The sequence below is a fragment of the Pygocentrus nattereri genome, chromosome 2 (genome assembly GCF_015220715.1).
Source record: "Pygocentrus nattereri isolate fPygNat1 chromosome 2, fPygNat1.pri, whole genome shotgun sequence".
Classification (NCBI taxonomy): Eukaryota; Metazoa; Chordata; class Actinopteri; order Characiformes; family Serrasalmidae; genus Pygocentrus; species Pygocentrus nattereri.
Window position 1 is genome coordinate 12683014 of NC_051212.1, and position 17522 is coordinate 12700535.

General features: G+C 39.3%; 1 protein-coding gene across 3 annotated transcripts in view; it reads right to left on the reverse strand.

Moving 5' to 3' along the window:
- Positions 1-654: 654 nt before the first annotated feature.
- LOC108436853 (laminin subunit alpha-3-like) overlaps positions 655-17522 on the reverse strand; it is a 154797-nt gene continuing 137929 nt past the window's right edge. For all 3 annotated transcript variants that reach the window (XM_037535183.1, XM_037535185.1, XM_037535181.1), the window contains exons 82-89: positions 8664-8797; positions 7515-7695; positions 6324-6479; positions 5929-6094; positions 4795-4919; positions 3681-3774; positions 3406-3525; positions 655-2231 (exon numbers count right to left, since the gene is read on the reverse strand). In XM_037535183.1, the coding sequence (XP_037391080.1) occupies positions 2038-2231; positions 3406-3525; positions 3681-3774; positions 4795-4919; positions 5929-6094; positions 6324-6479; positions 7515-7695; positions 8664-8797 (1170 nt within the window). In that variant the 3' untranslated portion in view covers positions 655-2037. The remainder of the gene's footprint in view (positions 2232-3405; positions 3526-3680; positions 3775-4794; positions 4920-5928; positions 6095-6323; positions 6480-7514; positions 7696-8663; positions 8798-17522) is intronic.

The window sequence follows — 17522 nt, forward strand, 5'->3', positions numbered from 1 at the left end:
CTATTTTGTTCTTGAAAGTGCAAAGGAAAGAGTTCAGTACTGATTCAGTACTGGCACCAGGATCCGTGTCCAGCTCTGCATACTAGACTTTAAAAATGAAAAATCAGATTTAAGGCGACAATCAGTTTTGAGTGCAGGATCTTTCCGAATATATTTCCTACTGCTCTGGATTGCTAGCTAACAAGCTTGAAGGCCTGCATTGCAAAACATTATGGACCACTTTCAAGAATAGCCTGTTATTTCATGACAGTGTATGATGTATCAATGTGATGGTATCAGTGCTATACGTAAAAAAGTCCCATATAGGATCATTTTATCCTTCAATGTTTGTTGTTGTTTTTTTTTTTTACATGGTGAAATGGTTCTTCAGATCGATGGAGAATGTATGTGTGATATAAAGTGTTATACGTGGTTCTATGTGGAACAATAAATGTTAGAAGGGTATTGCTACAATGCGAAGCTTGAGACAATAGAAGAACCCTGTTTGGTGCTACGTAGAACCATATACAAAACAGATTCTTCATCAGTCTGAAGATTTTCACCACACAAAGAACCATTTAAGCATAAAAACGATTCTATATGGGGCTTGTGGTTCTAAATAGAACCAATGCCTTTATTAAAGGACTCTTGAGGAACCATTTTTTAAAAATTATGCTTAATGCCACTTTTATTAAAGAACTAAAGCTGTTTGTCTTTTTTAAAATGTAATGATATCCAAGAATGTTAGCATTTTGGGATGAATCTCAATTTAGTTTTCGAGAATAAATTGATGTTGGCACATTGACGAGCTGTCCAGAGCAGAATGATTCAGACTAAGAAAACTTCAAGAAACTTCAGGCCTGTGCTGTAGTGGGTGGCCTGCATCTGCAGCTGCTCACTAAACTAACATTAGGTTAGCCAGCGGACTACAGATCCAAACAGAACAGCCTAAGTTCAGCCTTCCGGACCCTCTAACTCGACGGCACTCCCTCAGAGTTGTGTCATTATCGTCTAAACTCGGGGTGCTTTAGTTACCCACAGTCAATCTTGCCCTGTGGTGAAAAGGGTTGTTATCATGCTAGCTAAGCGAATGCTATCCAGCTAATCTCAGCTAGCTAGCAGCATTGTTTAACATTCACCAGTTTTAGCCAGAGGGCTTGACATTTATTGAAATTGAACTGAATGGTGCGACATAAACGCTTTAACATTGCTTACGTCACCTTTACGCATCCATTTGTAATACGAGGGCGCTATTTGCCCAACCTTAATTCACATCAGTTGCTCAGTCACATGATCTCATGATGTCACGATGCATTTTTTACACCCCTTGTCACTGAATTTTGAAAAAAAAAAGGTTATTTTAATGATATACATAAATAAATTTTACAACATTATAAAAATGGTCCATGATCTTACCTTACAAGTCTTTGCACAAAATATAATACAGCTTACAGAAATGTAATTCAATTGGTAAACATAATGGTCAAAGGCACTACTTTGATATACAGTACATCAGGACACAGATTTACAGTCATTCACCTGTGTTAACATGAAGAGCCCTACTTTAAATATTTGCAAACGGGCTAATGAATCAATATATTACAATCCAGTAATATTTTCTTCAGTAAAATGTGTAAATCCACCTGCATTAGAACGTGAACGTCTATCTTCCTCATAAGAGAAAAGCCATGAGTTTGCTTGGACCCCTTTGAACTGCACAGTTCATTCAGGTACAGGAATATTCCAACATTTAAAGAACACAAGCTCTATCTGCTGCTTCTGTAGCACATGTGATGGCATATTATTACCACAGGCAGTAATGTTGACACATTCCCCTGTACTAAATACACTTATAATAGACAGGTGCTGAAGCATTTTGACAAATTATCTGTTCTTTTCTAAGTGAGGGGAAATTATTATCGCTTGCCGCAGATGCAGCAGGTAGAAAAACATTTAATATTCCTTTAAACAGCTGCACAGACTTCTGTTCAGGGCTAGAACTGGTAAACACTGACCCATAACTACCATCAGTGGTAGATTTTGATAGATTCTACACTCTTATGGCCTTCTTACTGGAGACTTCGCACTGGGGCTGTGCTGAGGTGGCCTCAAGTTAACTGGACATTCTCTGAGGTTTACAGCACCAAATACCCCAGAAAGCTTCTCAAAGACCACCACGTTCCTGTTGATCACAAGGTTTTGGAGACAGCCAACATAGGATTCAGTGACTGGGAGAGAGAATTTGAGATGATCTGTAAAACAGAAGAAAAGACGACTTTCAACTGATACTTAAAATCCAATCCAAGTTGATCAGCCAACACGTTTGTCTGAAGTTGGCTTCTTTAACAGAGCTAACGTAATAGTTTTCGGCTGAAGAAATGGACAAAACAATCATTGCATAGCTAAAAGTAGTAGTAATAGTCTATAGTTATAGTAATAGTTGAAGCCTGCATTTTGGGTTTTTGAGTCCATTTTTATCGAGTATGAAAAACCATAAAAGCAAGTCTATTTGTGACTACTTAACATCTCAACGTGCTTTAATGTTTTTAATGTGCTACTTGGTATTGTTGAAACATTTTAGCTGTTATTTCAAGAATATAACAATAATGATAAAGAATACAATGATATAATGTTCTTTTATCCTAAAATTAGGTTGCAGATAAAGATATGAAATGTAGCTAAAATAAAAGGCCAAAGTTTGTTTAGTATGACATGAGGACAAAAGTCATACTTTAAATTTCACCCACTGCAAAAACAGGCATTCAATATCGCAAACACAGCTTGTACAGTCTCCATAGAAAAGCACTGGCCAATAGAATGGGATGCTCTGGAGCAGCCGTGAATGAGCCTGAGACCATCATGCCCACACAGTGTCAGGTATAAAGACCCCCAGCACTGGGCTCTGGAGCAGTGGAACCGCATTCTCTGAAGCAATGAAGCTCCATCAAATACCTCACAAATGTACAGCCCTGCTGGTGACATCCCGTTTAAATGAAAACAATGTGTGGCCACAACATAAGGTGTGGGAATGAGATAATTAAGTTGTGGCCATGACTTAGTAAGGCGTGGGAATGAGATGATTAAGCCTTTTCCACAGTTTAATAAGGCATGATCTCATTCCCATGCCTTACTAAGTTGTGGCCTCAACTTAATTATCTCGTTCCCGCAACTTACTAAGTCATGGCCACACATTAGCATCTCATTCCCACATGTCAATGTTACCTGCAGGGCTCTGAACTGATGCTCTTGTGACTGAATGCAATCAAATCCTCACATAGATGTTCCAACATCTAATGTAAAGCCATATCTGAAGTTACTGCAGGAAAGGGGATCAAACACTTCAACTTTTGGATATATATGATCTAGAGATACTTCAGAAGAGCAGAACCCGGGATAAACGTTAGTGTTCTGTGTATGATACTGTACCTGGAACTCCGCCTACATAAACAGGGTGTGTGTCCTGGGTGGGGGACGAGAAGCTCGGGCCTATGGTGTAATTGCCCTCTGTGTCTACATGCATCTCCACCACGTTGTTGCGCTGGATAACTGACGCAGAGGAAGAACGATCAAACCCAACATCTTCACACTGAGTACAACCAAGCAAAGTCTCGACGATGCCATGTAAGAAAGCTATGCATGAGCTGCATTGTGCGTTTTGTTACTTCAAGAAAAGATCCGTCTGGAGATGAAGCAAAGTGTACCTGCTATCCTGTGGAACACCCCGTCACACAGCGACTGTTTCGGCTGCACAACTACACTGAATTCACCCCCTCCGCTGTTCACCTGTGCCACCACCTGGAGATGCAGCAGACCAAAGATTAGCTCTGTTTACTCAGCTCCAAACTTCTCTCTCCTTTATCATTTAATATTATCACTTAATTTCATCTTTTCGTAACATGCGACTACTGATTTGTATCAAAACAAAAGAAATCCTACCTTTGTAAATAAAAGCATGGACACTGTTAAATGCCCCTGTGCTACACACAATTTCATCACTTTAAACCAATCAGAACAAATACTACATGTAGTTGTTCAACATGAATCACTCAACTATCCTTTCTATCCTATCAGCCCTCAAAGAAGCTCAAGTGTATATAGTAAACGTTGTAATGGTCAAAGAAAGTGACCCAGAGTGATACGAATCCATCAGTTTCACGTGTTAGTATGAAGTGAATCAACTCTTACAAACGTATCGATGATGTGAACATACACTGTTAGAAATAAAGTTTCTGTGGGACGTTTTTCATTCATATAGGAACAAACAGTGTAAATGTTCCCTCAAAGGTACAGCAGTGGTTTTAAGTCCAATTGTGCACCATAGATACGTTTTTCCAGATGAGAAGTAGATATTTGTATCTTTACATAACCTAATGTTTTAAAACAGAACAATAAAATAAAAGCCTGGAGATGGGGTTCAATCCCCACCTGGGTAAACACCCTACACTATACCAATAATACCTTGGGCAAGACTCCTAACACCACCTTGGCCCCCCCAGTGTAAAATGATCAAGTTGTAAGTCGCTCTGGATAAGAGCGTCAGCAAAATGCCATAAATGAGACGGGGTGTGTGGAGTCAGTACAATTTAGAAACTATCGTTTTAATGGATTATGGTACAATTATGTTCCCAGACTAAAGGTACTGAGATGTCTCCTGGAACGTACCACCCCAGGGACAGTTTAGGACCTTTATTTGCACGTCATAAAAAATAAATGCCATTTCTATAATTATCAGAGCTGTTTTGGTGAGACCATTTGTCATTGAAATGAAGTCAGCCAAACCCACTACCAGCTTCACTGAGGACTGAATACCCTCACCTCTTCTCTCCTCATGAACACAGTGAGGTGGTTTTGGTTTCCCACGTGCAGCAGGAGGGCGCTCTGCTTACTGGGCCGCAACTCAAACACCAGCTCAAAGCTCTGACCCACGACAAACGACTCATCTGGACAGAGATTCAGAGGACCAACGTTACAAAAAATCTAAGACTATGAGTCAAGACCAACTCAGATTTTTCAGGGGGTATTAAAATAGAAGATCTTTGTATGTTTACACACTAACACTGACTACACAAACTTTTTAAAATTACTAACACAATCATTAGTTAGTTAAAGAAATCTAGCTGTGTTCTGTCCAAAAACACTTAAAGCAATCTTTGTGGTTTTACTACTAAGCTGTTAGAGTTAACCTTACTATACATACATTCATTTATATATGTGTATATATACACACACACACACACACACACACACACACACACACACACACATATATATATATATATATATATATATATATACATACACACACACACACACACACACACACACACACACACACACACACACACACACATATATATATATATATATATATATATATATATATACACACACTTGGCACTGCTGAAGGCTTGATGCCAAGTTACACATAGTTTAGGATGCCAAATTTGATCTATTATAAGATTGGTATAATACTATTATAAATAGACGTTACTTACTATGGACAGAATTGCTACAATGCTGTTATAAACAGAATTTTACCCATTATAAACAGCTGTTATAGCAGCATTTAAAAATATATATTTTTCACCTATGATGAATAGTACTCAAGTACCAGTATAATAAACAGGAAAATGACCTATTATTCATGGTATCGCTGTAACAGAATTATAAACAGAATAATTTTGCTTATGATAAATAGTCCTGTTATAACAGCATTATAAACAGAAGAATTTCACCTTTTAGATGTGTATAACAGGATTAAAGGGAATAATGTCACGTCTAATAAATAATGCTGTAATTATAGTATTAAACGTACCTAAAGAATACCTTCACCTATATACATGCTAATGTTATAAGAACAGTACATTATGATAGTTTTATTGTAATAGTTTTAGGTCTATTATAGATAGAATCATTTCATCTATTGGAAGTAGCTCGTCCAGCACTTACCAACAATAACATAAGCTCCATGTCCTGAGAAGTAGGCCCCACTCTCTGTCTGACCCTCAAAACACGGACCCACACCACGATTCACCGCTGCCGCCGCCATCAGTGAGCCATTCATTTTAAAACTGCGAATACAGCCAATCACTCCATGCTCAGGCAGCCTCTTCCCCTGGAAATGAGTTCGAGTCATTAATCTGAGCTGCTTGCGTCTCCTTAGAAGTATCACACACTGCTGATGGAATGTGCTGATCTGTTCAATCGTAGATTTGTGCTGTACAGCTGATCTGATACAAACTTTACACAGTTTAATATGAGCACTTGTTTTTTCCACTGCAGTCAGCTTTTCTGATCAGCTTCTTGAATCACTAACGCAGAAATGTGAGTCGGTGTGGAATTACCTTCAGAACCTTGTGTGTGGACGGTGGAGGAGTGCCCAGGTAAATGGCTGAGCTCAGCTGGATTGAAGAACCCTCTCTAGGATTCAGTTCGCCATCCTTCGCCCTCAGACCGTCAATCACCAGGCGGAACTTGCGCTTCTCCAGGCTCAGAGTTACCTACAGAGCAAAGCAGACCATGAGGAACCATCGATTTCAGCACGGTTTTATTTAGACATGCATAGCCTAATCTGACTGATATATCCTTGCCTCAGATTGTCTTGGTCACAGACAGAGTAGCAGTGCAAATTCCAGGTCATTTGACCTCTCAATTCCAAGTTAGGTAGACATATACAGTGATCCCAAAATACTTAAATATATATCAGGTTTATTGTACTAGGATGCAAAATGCTCCAACTGAGAAGCAGCTATTTTACACAGACCATTCAAAGACTATTTTTTATTCCTTTTATTCCTATTATTTTTATTATAGATTGCCTTTGCAATCTAGTTGGCTTTCCTCTCCAGACTTTCTCCACATTAAGTACCAATATTTCATGATGTGACCTAAAGAATTTCATTAAAGTGTACCAGTGGTCAACTTGTCCAAATACTTTTGGGGCCGTGGCACAAAGTAAGAAAAATAGAAACAGCTTAAAAAGTTAAAGCAGCAAAAAAGGACAGTACAGTCGAGTATATACATTATGAGATTTTAAAATGAACAGGACTTAAAAGACATTGAACAAAATATAAATCTTTTTAACATTTGTCACATTCTTCATAACTTTCATATTTCATAAGCTGCCTTCAGAAGGTGGGTGGGATATGAGGCTGTAACTGTCTTCTTTCCAGTCAAATAGATGGTGATGTAACTTTAAACCCTTATAATAAAAGAAGCTGAACTCAGTTTTTTTTCTACTGAAATTCGACCCATTTTTCCACAAATCTGGGCTATAAACTATAAACAGATGGCGTCTCGTCAGTGATCTGCTCTGTAAAAATAATTTTTTATAAAATAATACAAAGAGCGTCTGAGATTTTTGGCTTTCAGCAGTGAATTGTAAGCATATAGCGATATGTGTAGATCATAAAACACATGTTCTGTTAATCTGAGGTGCAGTTACTGAATAATTTTCCTTAAGATTTGGTCATGAAAATTCAGACTGACCCTGGTCAATAAAGATATAAATAACACGCAAACTGATCTACACTAACCGTGTGCCACTTTCCATCGTTGTACTTATCCCTGTTTAAGATCTCTCGCTGACTTCCAATAGAAAAGCGAATTCTTCCCTTGGAAACGTAAAGAGCCACGTGGTAGTTGTCCTGCTCAGCTGGAATGTAGAACAGCAGCCCCTCTGCTGACCTTGTCTTAATGTCTAAAGAGAAATAGGGCCTGTGGAGCAAACCATTAGAGCAGTCCATTAGGGCCTGTGGAGCAAACCATTAGAGCAGTCCATTAGGGGTTGTGCAGCTTAAGCAGGTTTCTGGTGTTAATGCTGAGTTGCTAGATGGCTGCTACGGCACTTTAGGATGTTGCTAAGCAGTTCATATGATTTTCCAGGTGGTTGCTAAGGTGTTGCTATGTGGTTGTTGAAGGACTGAAAGTGGTTGCTAGGTTGTTGCTAGTGTTTGCTAGGCCAAGCAGTTGCTATGTTATCCTGGGCGGTTACAAAGGTGTTGCTAGCTGGTTCATATGTTACTCTAGGTGGTTGATAGGGTGTCGTTAGGTGGCTGCTATGACATCCCAAGCAGTTGCTATGTTATCCTGAGTCATTGCTAAGGTGTTGCTAGGCATTTCATATGTTACTCCAGGTGGTTGCTAGGGTGTTGTTAGGTGGTTGCTATGACATCCTAAGCAGTTGCTATGTTGTCCCGGGTGGTTGCTAAGTTGTTGCTAGGCGGATCATATGTTACTGCAGGTGGTTGTTAGGGTGTTGTTAGGTGGTTACTATGAAATCCCAAGCGGTTGATACAGTGTTGTTAGCTTTCTTGTGTCATGGTGATGTTTTTGTGCATTCTGCAATTCATTCCAGTGGTTACTAAGCCATGTGTCCAGTCAAAAAGCTTTACTCAAGCACATCTCTCACAATGAACTGAACATTCTGGAGTCGGTTTGATATCTTGAAAACTGCAAGACAAGTTAGTCGGCAAAAAATCCAGCAGAATAAAAGAACAAAGAGGAACATAAATCGATTGACAATAGTGTTGGGAGCTGCGCAGTCACTAATAAGAGGGTCTTGACCAGTTACTGATTTTTATGCAGACATTTGCAGATCAATGACATACAAGCTAAGAAACAAGGCACTGGACATCATCTGTATCATTTAAGCCTGTTTAAGGGAAATCAGACAGTGGACTCACATGTTGGTGAGAGTTGTGGAGGCGACGGCGTAGCTCAGACTGCTGGAGGCCCCTGCCAGGTGAAAGGAATGTGGGATAGGAGTGGGAGTGAAACAGTTGGAGCCTTCGTCCCCTTTCGCATCTTCTCTGCCATCCTACACAAAAACATACACAAGTGAACTGCGGGGTCATTCAGATGCTACATGCAACTCTCTGAAGGGCACCATTGCCTCCTTTGACCCTGTTGCGAAAGATTCAGTTCAGTTCAATTCTGATTGATCTGTATAGCACTTTTACAGACACACAGCAGCTTTACAGACATCCAGTGATACGTTTACTGAGGCTTACATTACTGGAAACCCATCTATCATTTAGTGCATAAAAACTTTCTTCCTTTCTGAGCGGTGGAACTGTCAGAGAACCAGAGGAGCACTGTGTGTTTCTGATGCTCTGTTTGAAGGGAAACGTCACCAATTTTTCCAAATTTCTACACAGTTAAACCTTTGACATTTAAACAAAGCAACATCACAACATCCAGCCATTTCATCTACTATTCAAAACCAGCGGTAACCTTATACGTGTCTTCTGAGTTTTTGTATGTAAATTGTTTGGTAACAAAAAGTGCAGCTGTCCTGTCATTTATCTGTCTTTTCTTAAACCTAACTTGCCTGGCACTGCTGTGGATTGAAGTCCACATTTCAAAAATACACAGTAGTGATCAGACAATGCAACATCCTTAATAGAGGCTAAAATGTCAAGACCCTTTGAGATAACCACATCCAAAGTGTGACCATGGCAATGTGTGCTTCCAGTCACATGCTGAGAAGGTTCAAAAGATTCAAGTACATCATAGAGTTCTTTGGCGTAATTATCCTTGGGATTATCAATATGAATGTTAAAATCACCAGCAATAACAAAATGATCAAATTCAGTAGAAATAAAAGATAACATATCTGTGAAGTCATCAATAAAATTAGCATTGTTCCTTGGAGGTCTGTAGACAGTTACTAATAATATTCTTTGTGCCCCCTTTAAAATCGCACCTAAATATTCAAAAGATGTGAAATCACCAAGTGGTAACTGCTTGCATTGGAAAGTATCATTAAACAGCATTGCTACACCTCCACCTTTCTTGCCGGTGCGTGAAACATTTAAAAAGTTAAAGTTTGGTGGAGCCGTCTCAGTTAACACAATATCAGCACTATATGAGTTTAATGTCTCTGTTAAAAGCATGAAATCAAGCCTGTGAGTTGTAATTAAATCATTAATTACATAAGACTTGTTTGTAAGAGATCTGATATTCAGTAGAGCTAACTTAATAACCTGTGCACTTTGTTTCAAAGACTGTGAGTTACCTCCAACATACTGCAGGTTGGATGTATTCACAGTATCTGACCTAAACTCCTTGTTCTTTCTGCTTCTTATAAGAACTGGGTTGGGAGAGATAATTGGGACACAGGGTCCATGCTTGTTTTGAAAACATGTACCGCTGATATCATCACTGTAGCAGCACGGACCCAAAAGATGTCAATTTCCTGGATTACATGGGGTGGCCTGTTCCTTTACGGTGGTGGAGGGTGGGTGGAGCTCCTGCTGGTGATGAGCTTGCGAGCGGAGCTGTCTATCTGACTTACATTGAAAGTGAAGCATTTTTTTTCATTTTTTCCTAAAGTTACTATTTTGGAGATACAAGGTATGTAGCTGCTGTCAGAACAAAACTACAAAATCTCCATTTTTGTAGTTTTTTTTTTTTAGTTTTTACCATAAGTCAAAAACATCTGTTACCCTTTAAATTGTGTTAAAATTTCATAGCAAATGAAACAAAAGAAATGGCTGAAAATTACTTATACCATTGACTTACATTAAAAGTAAAATATGTTTTTTTTCTATTTTGGAGACACAAGGTTTTGTTCTGAAAGCAACGATATATATTAATAAATTTCACCCAATATTTAAAAAAAAAAACACACTGCCAACAATGTTTGTGATGGCTCCAGAAATAACTCTTAGACTGGCACAGAGCCTTTTCATCATGTGAAACCTTTAAAGGGTTTCTCACACATTTATTTGGTTCACTAACCAATGAAAGTGGTTCTTCTATGGCACTGCTCAAAGAACCCTCTGGGCCCCATTATTATAGATATATTATAGACATTATTATAGAACTGTATCTGATAAATGCACCAAATTGACTTCATTCCAATGTGTATCATTTCCACATGGGTCAACTATATGACGTCGTCACTGGTATCTCCATGGTGAAGTGTTTATAAAGGCCAATTTAAAGGAATACTTCAGTATTCACACCGGCTGTGCCATTGATTTACATGGACAATAATTGTGACAGAATTTCCTGAACTGAGAAATCTTATCACTCATAATAGACGTCACTGGGCAGTTACTGAAGTCTGTCAGTAAATGTTTGAAACGACTACGACTGGGACTATATAACATGATTTATGTAGGATCATTACTCTCTAATAGTACAGAGTGACACAGGCATCAGAAAATGTTCTACCAAAGCTGTGCTGATGAAGGTTTTTACAGCTTTCAATCACTGGAGCAACACAAAGGGCAGCGTTTGTAAGGCTACACTCTGAAAAAGGATGGTCCTTCAAGGGTTCTTTAGTAAAGACAAGTGGTCCTGTATAGAACTAGGCATGCTCAAACAACCATTTGCATGATAAAAGTATTCTTTGGGTGGTGAAATGTTCTTAAGATTGGTGGAAGAACATGGAACCATTTTCAAAGAGGTTCTACGTAGAACTATATACAACATTCTCCATCAATCTGAGGAACCATTTCACCATGCAGAAAATGGTTCTTCAAGTGTGCATGATTTTATACAGATCCACTGTTTTCACCCTTGAAGAACCGCTTTTAGAGTGTACATGATTCCTACATGAAGCCTTTCAGGACAATGACTTATGACTGACAAACCTATAAGAACAATCATAAACCCTTATTGCACAGATTCTACAGTGTCACTGACAGAGTTATGTGTTAAGACAATGCAAACCCAAAGGTTTTCTGGTATCCATGGTGATCGGATGGCAGATTTGCATAAAAGTTCACTTGACTTCTATCATAAAGGCATTTGGAGCTAAAAGCTTTTCTAAGTAAAAGAAAACGTGACATAATGTTTGTGGTTATCGACTGAATGCTAGAATATTCTTTTAATGTTTTCCTCTTCACTCAGCACGGCTCTCCTGTACATAGAGTCATATACAAAAGTTTGGGCACTACTGGTCAAATAAGCCTACATGCTGTGCTGATTTCCTGAGTGAACACATCCTCTACAGAGAACAGTGAAACATGTCATTTGACTGAGGGGTGTTCAAATGTTTGCATATGACTTTTGCATATGACTTTAGCATTTGCATGTACTTTCTGTGAAAGGCATGTTTATAATCCCTGCTTTTAATAATATAACTTTTTTAATTTTGCATTTATGTATATGTTATACTGCTCTTATATGATTCCAGTACTCTAAAACCTTATTGGCTGCTAATAATTTATAGGACGTAGTGAGGAACCAAGCTGTGGGTGACTCCATAACAACTGAAAAAGCTGTACACCACTGAAGGTGTTAGAAATATTCTAGCACAAAACTGTGCAACTGGACAGTAATAAAGTAATAATGCAATTAATATTCAGATATTGGTCAAATTGAAGGTGACAAGAAGCTGTAAATACATACAGCTAACAAAACCTTTTGAATATAAGATGTAACATCTTTAAATCTATATTCCATTATCATGATCATTTTGATTAATATGGTGTTATTCCAGAGCAGTAATGTACTGCTATTACTACAGCAATGTCTTTAGAAAACTGGGGCCATGATAAATACGTTGCTCCTTAATTCAGGAGACTAGCGAATAACACACATGCTGTATATATGACATGAATGAGTCTCTGGACGGAACGCAAATATTTTTAGTTTTACTAAGACTGTATTTGTCCCTTGTTTTCATAAAATGCAGCCTAGATCTTGTATTTGCACAGCATGAACACTCCTTGCTTCTGTTTGCGCGCTGAACATTTATATGTGATTTATAGATGTAATCACAGATTACGTTTTCCCCCTGGAGGAGGTAAAGATACAGTGCTGTGCGACTATTTCTAGTCAAGTAAAACTGACCATTGATCTCAGATGTCCAGATGTTTTGCTGCTTGTTTTTTGTGCTATTTTCTCAGTGAGGCTTCTTGTCAGCTACACATCCTTTCTGACATATAGTGCCAAGTTGTCTTCTCACAGTAAAAGGATGGACAGGAACTCCTGTGGAAATTTTCAGATTTGAAGATGAAATGTTTAAGTGATGTTTATCGGATAGGGACAGTATTGGTGGTCTACCAAGTCTTGCACAGTTGTTAGAGAGCTGCATTTTCTTTAGATCTTTCTTGAACTTTTTAATACTAATTTATTCACTTACAACCCCAATTCCAATGAAGTTGGGACGTTGTGTAAAACATAAATAAAAACAGACTACGATGATTTGCAAACCCTTTTCAATCTATATTCAACTGAAGACACTACAAAGACAAAATATTTAATGTTCAAACGGATAAACTTTATTGTTTTTTGCAAATATTCACTCATTTTGAATTTGATGCCTGCAACATGTTCCAAAGAAGTTGGGACAGGGGCGTGTTTACCACTGTGTTACATCACCTTTCCTTTTAACAACACTCAGTAAGCGTTTGGGAACTGAGGACATTAATTGTTGAAGCTTTGTAGGTGGAATTCTTTCCCATTCGTGCTTGATATACAACTTCAGTTGCTGAACAGTCCGGGGGCTCCGTTGTCGTATTTTGAGCTTCATAATGCGCCACACATTTTCAATGGGAGACGGTCTGGACTGCAGGCAGGCCAGTCTAGTACCCGCACTCTTTTACTACGAAGCCACGCTGTTGTAACACGTGCAGAATGTGGCTTGGCATTGTCTTGCTGAAATAAGCAGGACGTCCCTGAAAAAGACGTTGCTTGGATGGCAGCAGATGTTGCTCCAAAACCTGTATGTACCTTTCAGCATTAATGGGGCCTTCACAGATGTGCAAGTTACCCCAGCCATGGGCACTAACACACCCCCAGACCATCAGAGATGCTGGCTTTTGAACTTTGCTCTGATAACAATCCGGACAGTCCTTTTCCTCTTTGGCCCGGGAGGACACGACGTCCATGATTTCCAAAACCAATTTGAAATGTGGACTCGACAGACCGCAGGACACTTTTCCACTCTGCGTCAGTCCATCTCAGATGAGCTCGGGCCCAGAGAATCACATCCTTGCTTGTGAACGACTGAGCCTTTCAGGGATGCTGCCTTTATACCCAATCATGACTCTCACCTGTTTCCAATTATTCTGTTCACCTGTGGAATGTTCCACACAGGTGTTTTTTGAGCATTCCTCAACTTTCCCAGTGTTTTGTTGCCCCTGTCCCAACTTCATTGGAACATGTTGCAGGCATCAAATTCAAAATGAGTGAATATTTGCAAAAAACAATAAAGTTTATCCGGTTGAACATTAAATATCTTGACTTTGTAGTGTATTCAATTGAAAATAGGTTAAAAAAGGATTTGAAAATCATCGTATTCTGTTTTTATTTATGTTTTACACAACGTCCCAACTTCATTGGAATTGGGGTTGTATTTCCCCTTTCTTATACAAGTGATCTCCTCAAAATATCTCTCAAGCCATTTTATATGCTCATGGGAAAATGCAGTAATTATATACAGTTGTGGTCTGAAGTTTACACTTGTCATGGACCTGTATGTCATGACAATATTGCATTTTCAGTGATTTCTTTGAATTTGGCATTATTTTTGTATTTGAGAAGGTTTTGTCAAAATTATACATGCAGGGTCAAAAATACACTATATTTCCAAAAGTCGCCTGTCTTTTTGCTCGTGTGCCTTCAAATGCATATGAACTGGAGTGACATCCTATTCTTAATACACAGGGTTTAATATGATGTCGGCCCACCCTTTGCAGCTATGACAGCTTCAACTCTTCTGGGAAGGAGTGTGTTTATGGGAATTTTTGACCGTTCTTCCAGAAGTGCATTTGTGAGGTCAGACACTGATGTTGGACGAGAAGGCCTGTTTCAGTCTCCGCTCTAATTCATCCCAAAGGCGTTCTATCGGGTTGAGGTCAGGACTCTGTGCAGGCCAGTCAAGTTCTTCCACACCAAACTCACTCATCCATGTCTTTATGGACCTGCTTTGCGCACTGGTGCGCAGTCATGTTGGAACAGGAAGGGGCCGTCCCCAAACTGTTCCCACAAAGTTGAGAGTATGAAATTGTCCAAAATCTCTTGGTCTGCTGAAGCATTAAGAGTTCCTGTTGCTGGAACTAAGGGGCCGAGCCCAACTCCTGAAAAACAACCCCACACCATAATCCTCCCTACACCAAACTTTACACTTGGCACCATGCAGTCAGACAATTACTGTTCTCCCGGCAATCATCAAAACCTGACTCGATGATTATAGATTTACAGGCAAGACTCTTGGAACCATTTCCGAACAACTATTCCAAGGCCATCCTTTCAAACAACTGTAAGTTATTGGGAGTTGTAGCCATTTTGACAATGTCTGGAAGAATATTCAAACTGTTACCCTCAGCTAAGAGGAAATTGGTTCGGATGGTCAGGAAGAACCCAAAAACCAACAAGGTTTGGGCCTGCCATGAACTGGAAGCTGCTGTAATACCAGTGTCACTGTGTACAGTAATGCAAGATTTATATCTCCATGGACTAAGAGGTTCCTGTTCCAAAATTGACACCTTCAAGCTCAACTTAAATATGCAGCTGACCAAATGGACAAAGAAAAAGCCTACTGGAGGAATGTTTCATGATCAGAAGAGGCAAAATTTGAATTGTTTGGTGATAATGACAAGAGGCATGTTTGAAGCTGAGGCATTCTACCCAAAGAACACTGTACCAACTGTTAAGCATGGTGGTGGGAGCATCATGCTCTGGAGTGTTTTCCTGCCAGTGGAAGAGAGTGGAATAATGCAGAAGAAGGACTACCTCTGAATTCTTTAGCATAACCTCAAACCATCAGCTAGATTATTGAAACTTGTTGAAACATTAAAATTGTGTCCAAGACAATGAGCCCAAACACACATCAAAGCTGCTTCCCAAAGTCTTGTCTTTGGCCCTAGATTTTTATGGCTACCAAAAGTGGCTGATTGGTGTACAACTTGCTAAGTAACATTCAACAAAATGTTAGGTGTGCTATATGTATATTTTTACCCTGTATGTATAATTTTGACCCTGTGTTGATTTCAGAAAACCCCACCAAAAATTAAAACTTCAAATTCATTAGTTTTTTTTATTTTTATTAAAGATGTAAGAAATCACTGAAAGCTCAATATTGTCATGACTTTCATGTCCATGATGAATGTATGTGAATGTCTGACCACAACTGTATTACATTACACTTGGTGTTGGAGGATCCTGTGTAATAAGCCAAACCACCATGATCACTCATGGATGAAGTAAACAGTGTGAAGGTCTGGGATATAGTAGACGGTAAGTGAACAGTCGGTTCTCACAGCTAACGGGGGAGAAATAGGTAAGCGTGAAGACCTGAGTGACTTTGAAGGTCAAACGGTCATGCCCAGATGACTAGACCAGAGCATCTCCAAAATGGCAGGGCTTGTGAGGTGCTCACAGTCAACAGTGTCGAGTATCTACAGACCCGAGGAGGGACGAAGCAAAACCAGGGACGGTGTTGGTAATCAAGGCTCATCATTGCATGAGAGCTGAAATGATGAAAGATCTACTGTGACACAAGTCACAGAAATGTTTAACTATGGTTACGGAGGAATGGGTCACTTCACGCAGTGCATCACACTCTGCTGTGTATGGGGCTGCATAGCTTCAGACTGGACAAAGTACCCATGCTAAGTCCTGTCCAACTCTGAAAGCACCTGCAACAGGTGCAAGAGAATCAGCACTGGACCTTGGTGCAATGGAAGGTTACTAGGTCTAATGAGTCCCATTTTCCGGGGACCGTACTGTACACTATTTACTTAGAGATGTGAAGGCATCAGGATGTACTGTGTGAAGAAGACAAGCTTTGCTGGTAAGCCCCGACTCCAGCCATTTGTGTGGACTCAATTTGACACAAGCCTTCTTTCTCAACATCGATATGCACCAGGTATACCTCTCATGGCAGCGGCCTCTTTCAGCAGGATAATGTGTTCTGCTACACATCAGAAATTATTTGGGAATGGTTTAAGGAACATAATGAGTTCAAGGTGTTTACTCTGCCTCTAAATTCCTGAGATCTCAATCTGATCAAGCATCTGTGGGATGTGCTGGAACAAGTGCGATCCGCAGCAGCTCCACTTCACAATTCACAGGAGATAAAGGATGTGCAGCTAACGATGCCAGATAACAGAGCAACTTTAGAGGTCTTGTAGAGTCCATGACTCAGCAGGTCAGTGCTGTTTTGGCAGCACACGGAAGATCTACTGCATATTTGGCAGGTGTGCAAAATGTTTTGGCTCATCTGTGTGTTACTGGTTTTTTCTAACACGGGAAAATTAATAACTTGTACTTAATGGCTGTTTGGACTGAAAATGATACTAAATGAATGGGTGGTCTTTGACTTTTGCACAGTACTGGACATACAGTGGCATTTGTTCTACAAGTATAGAAAGTACGATTAGACATGATTTACCATGAACTACTAATATACTCGTACCTGGACAATTTGCTTAAGGATTTTAAGTTCTGATATTAAAAATGCAGAACAACAATGAAATTAAAATCATATTGCATATTCTGTTTGTGTTAACTATGTTATCATTACTTTCCAGAATATAAATAGACTATAGTGCAATATATGTTCAGCATATTAATGTTTTGTA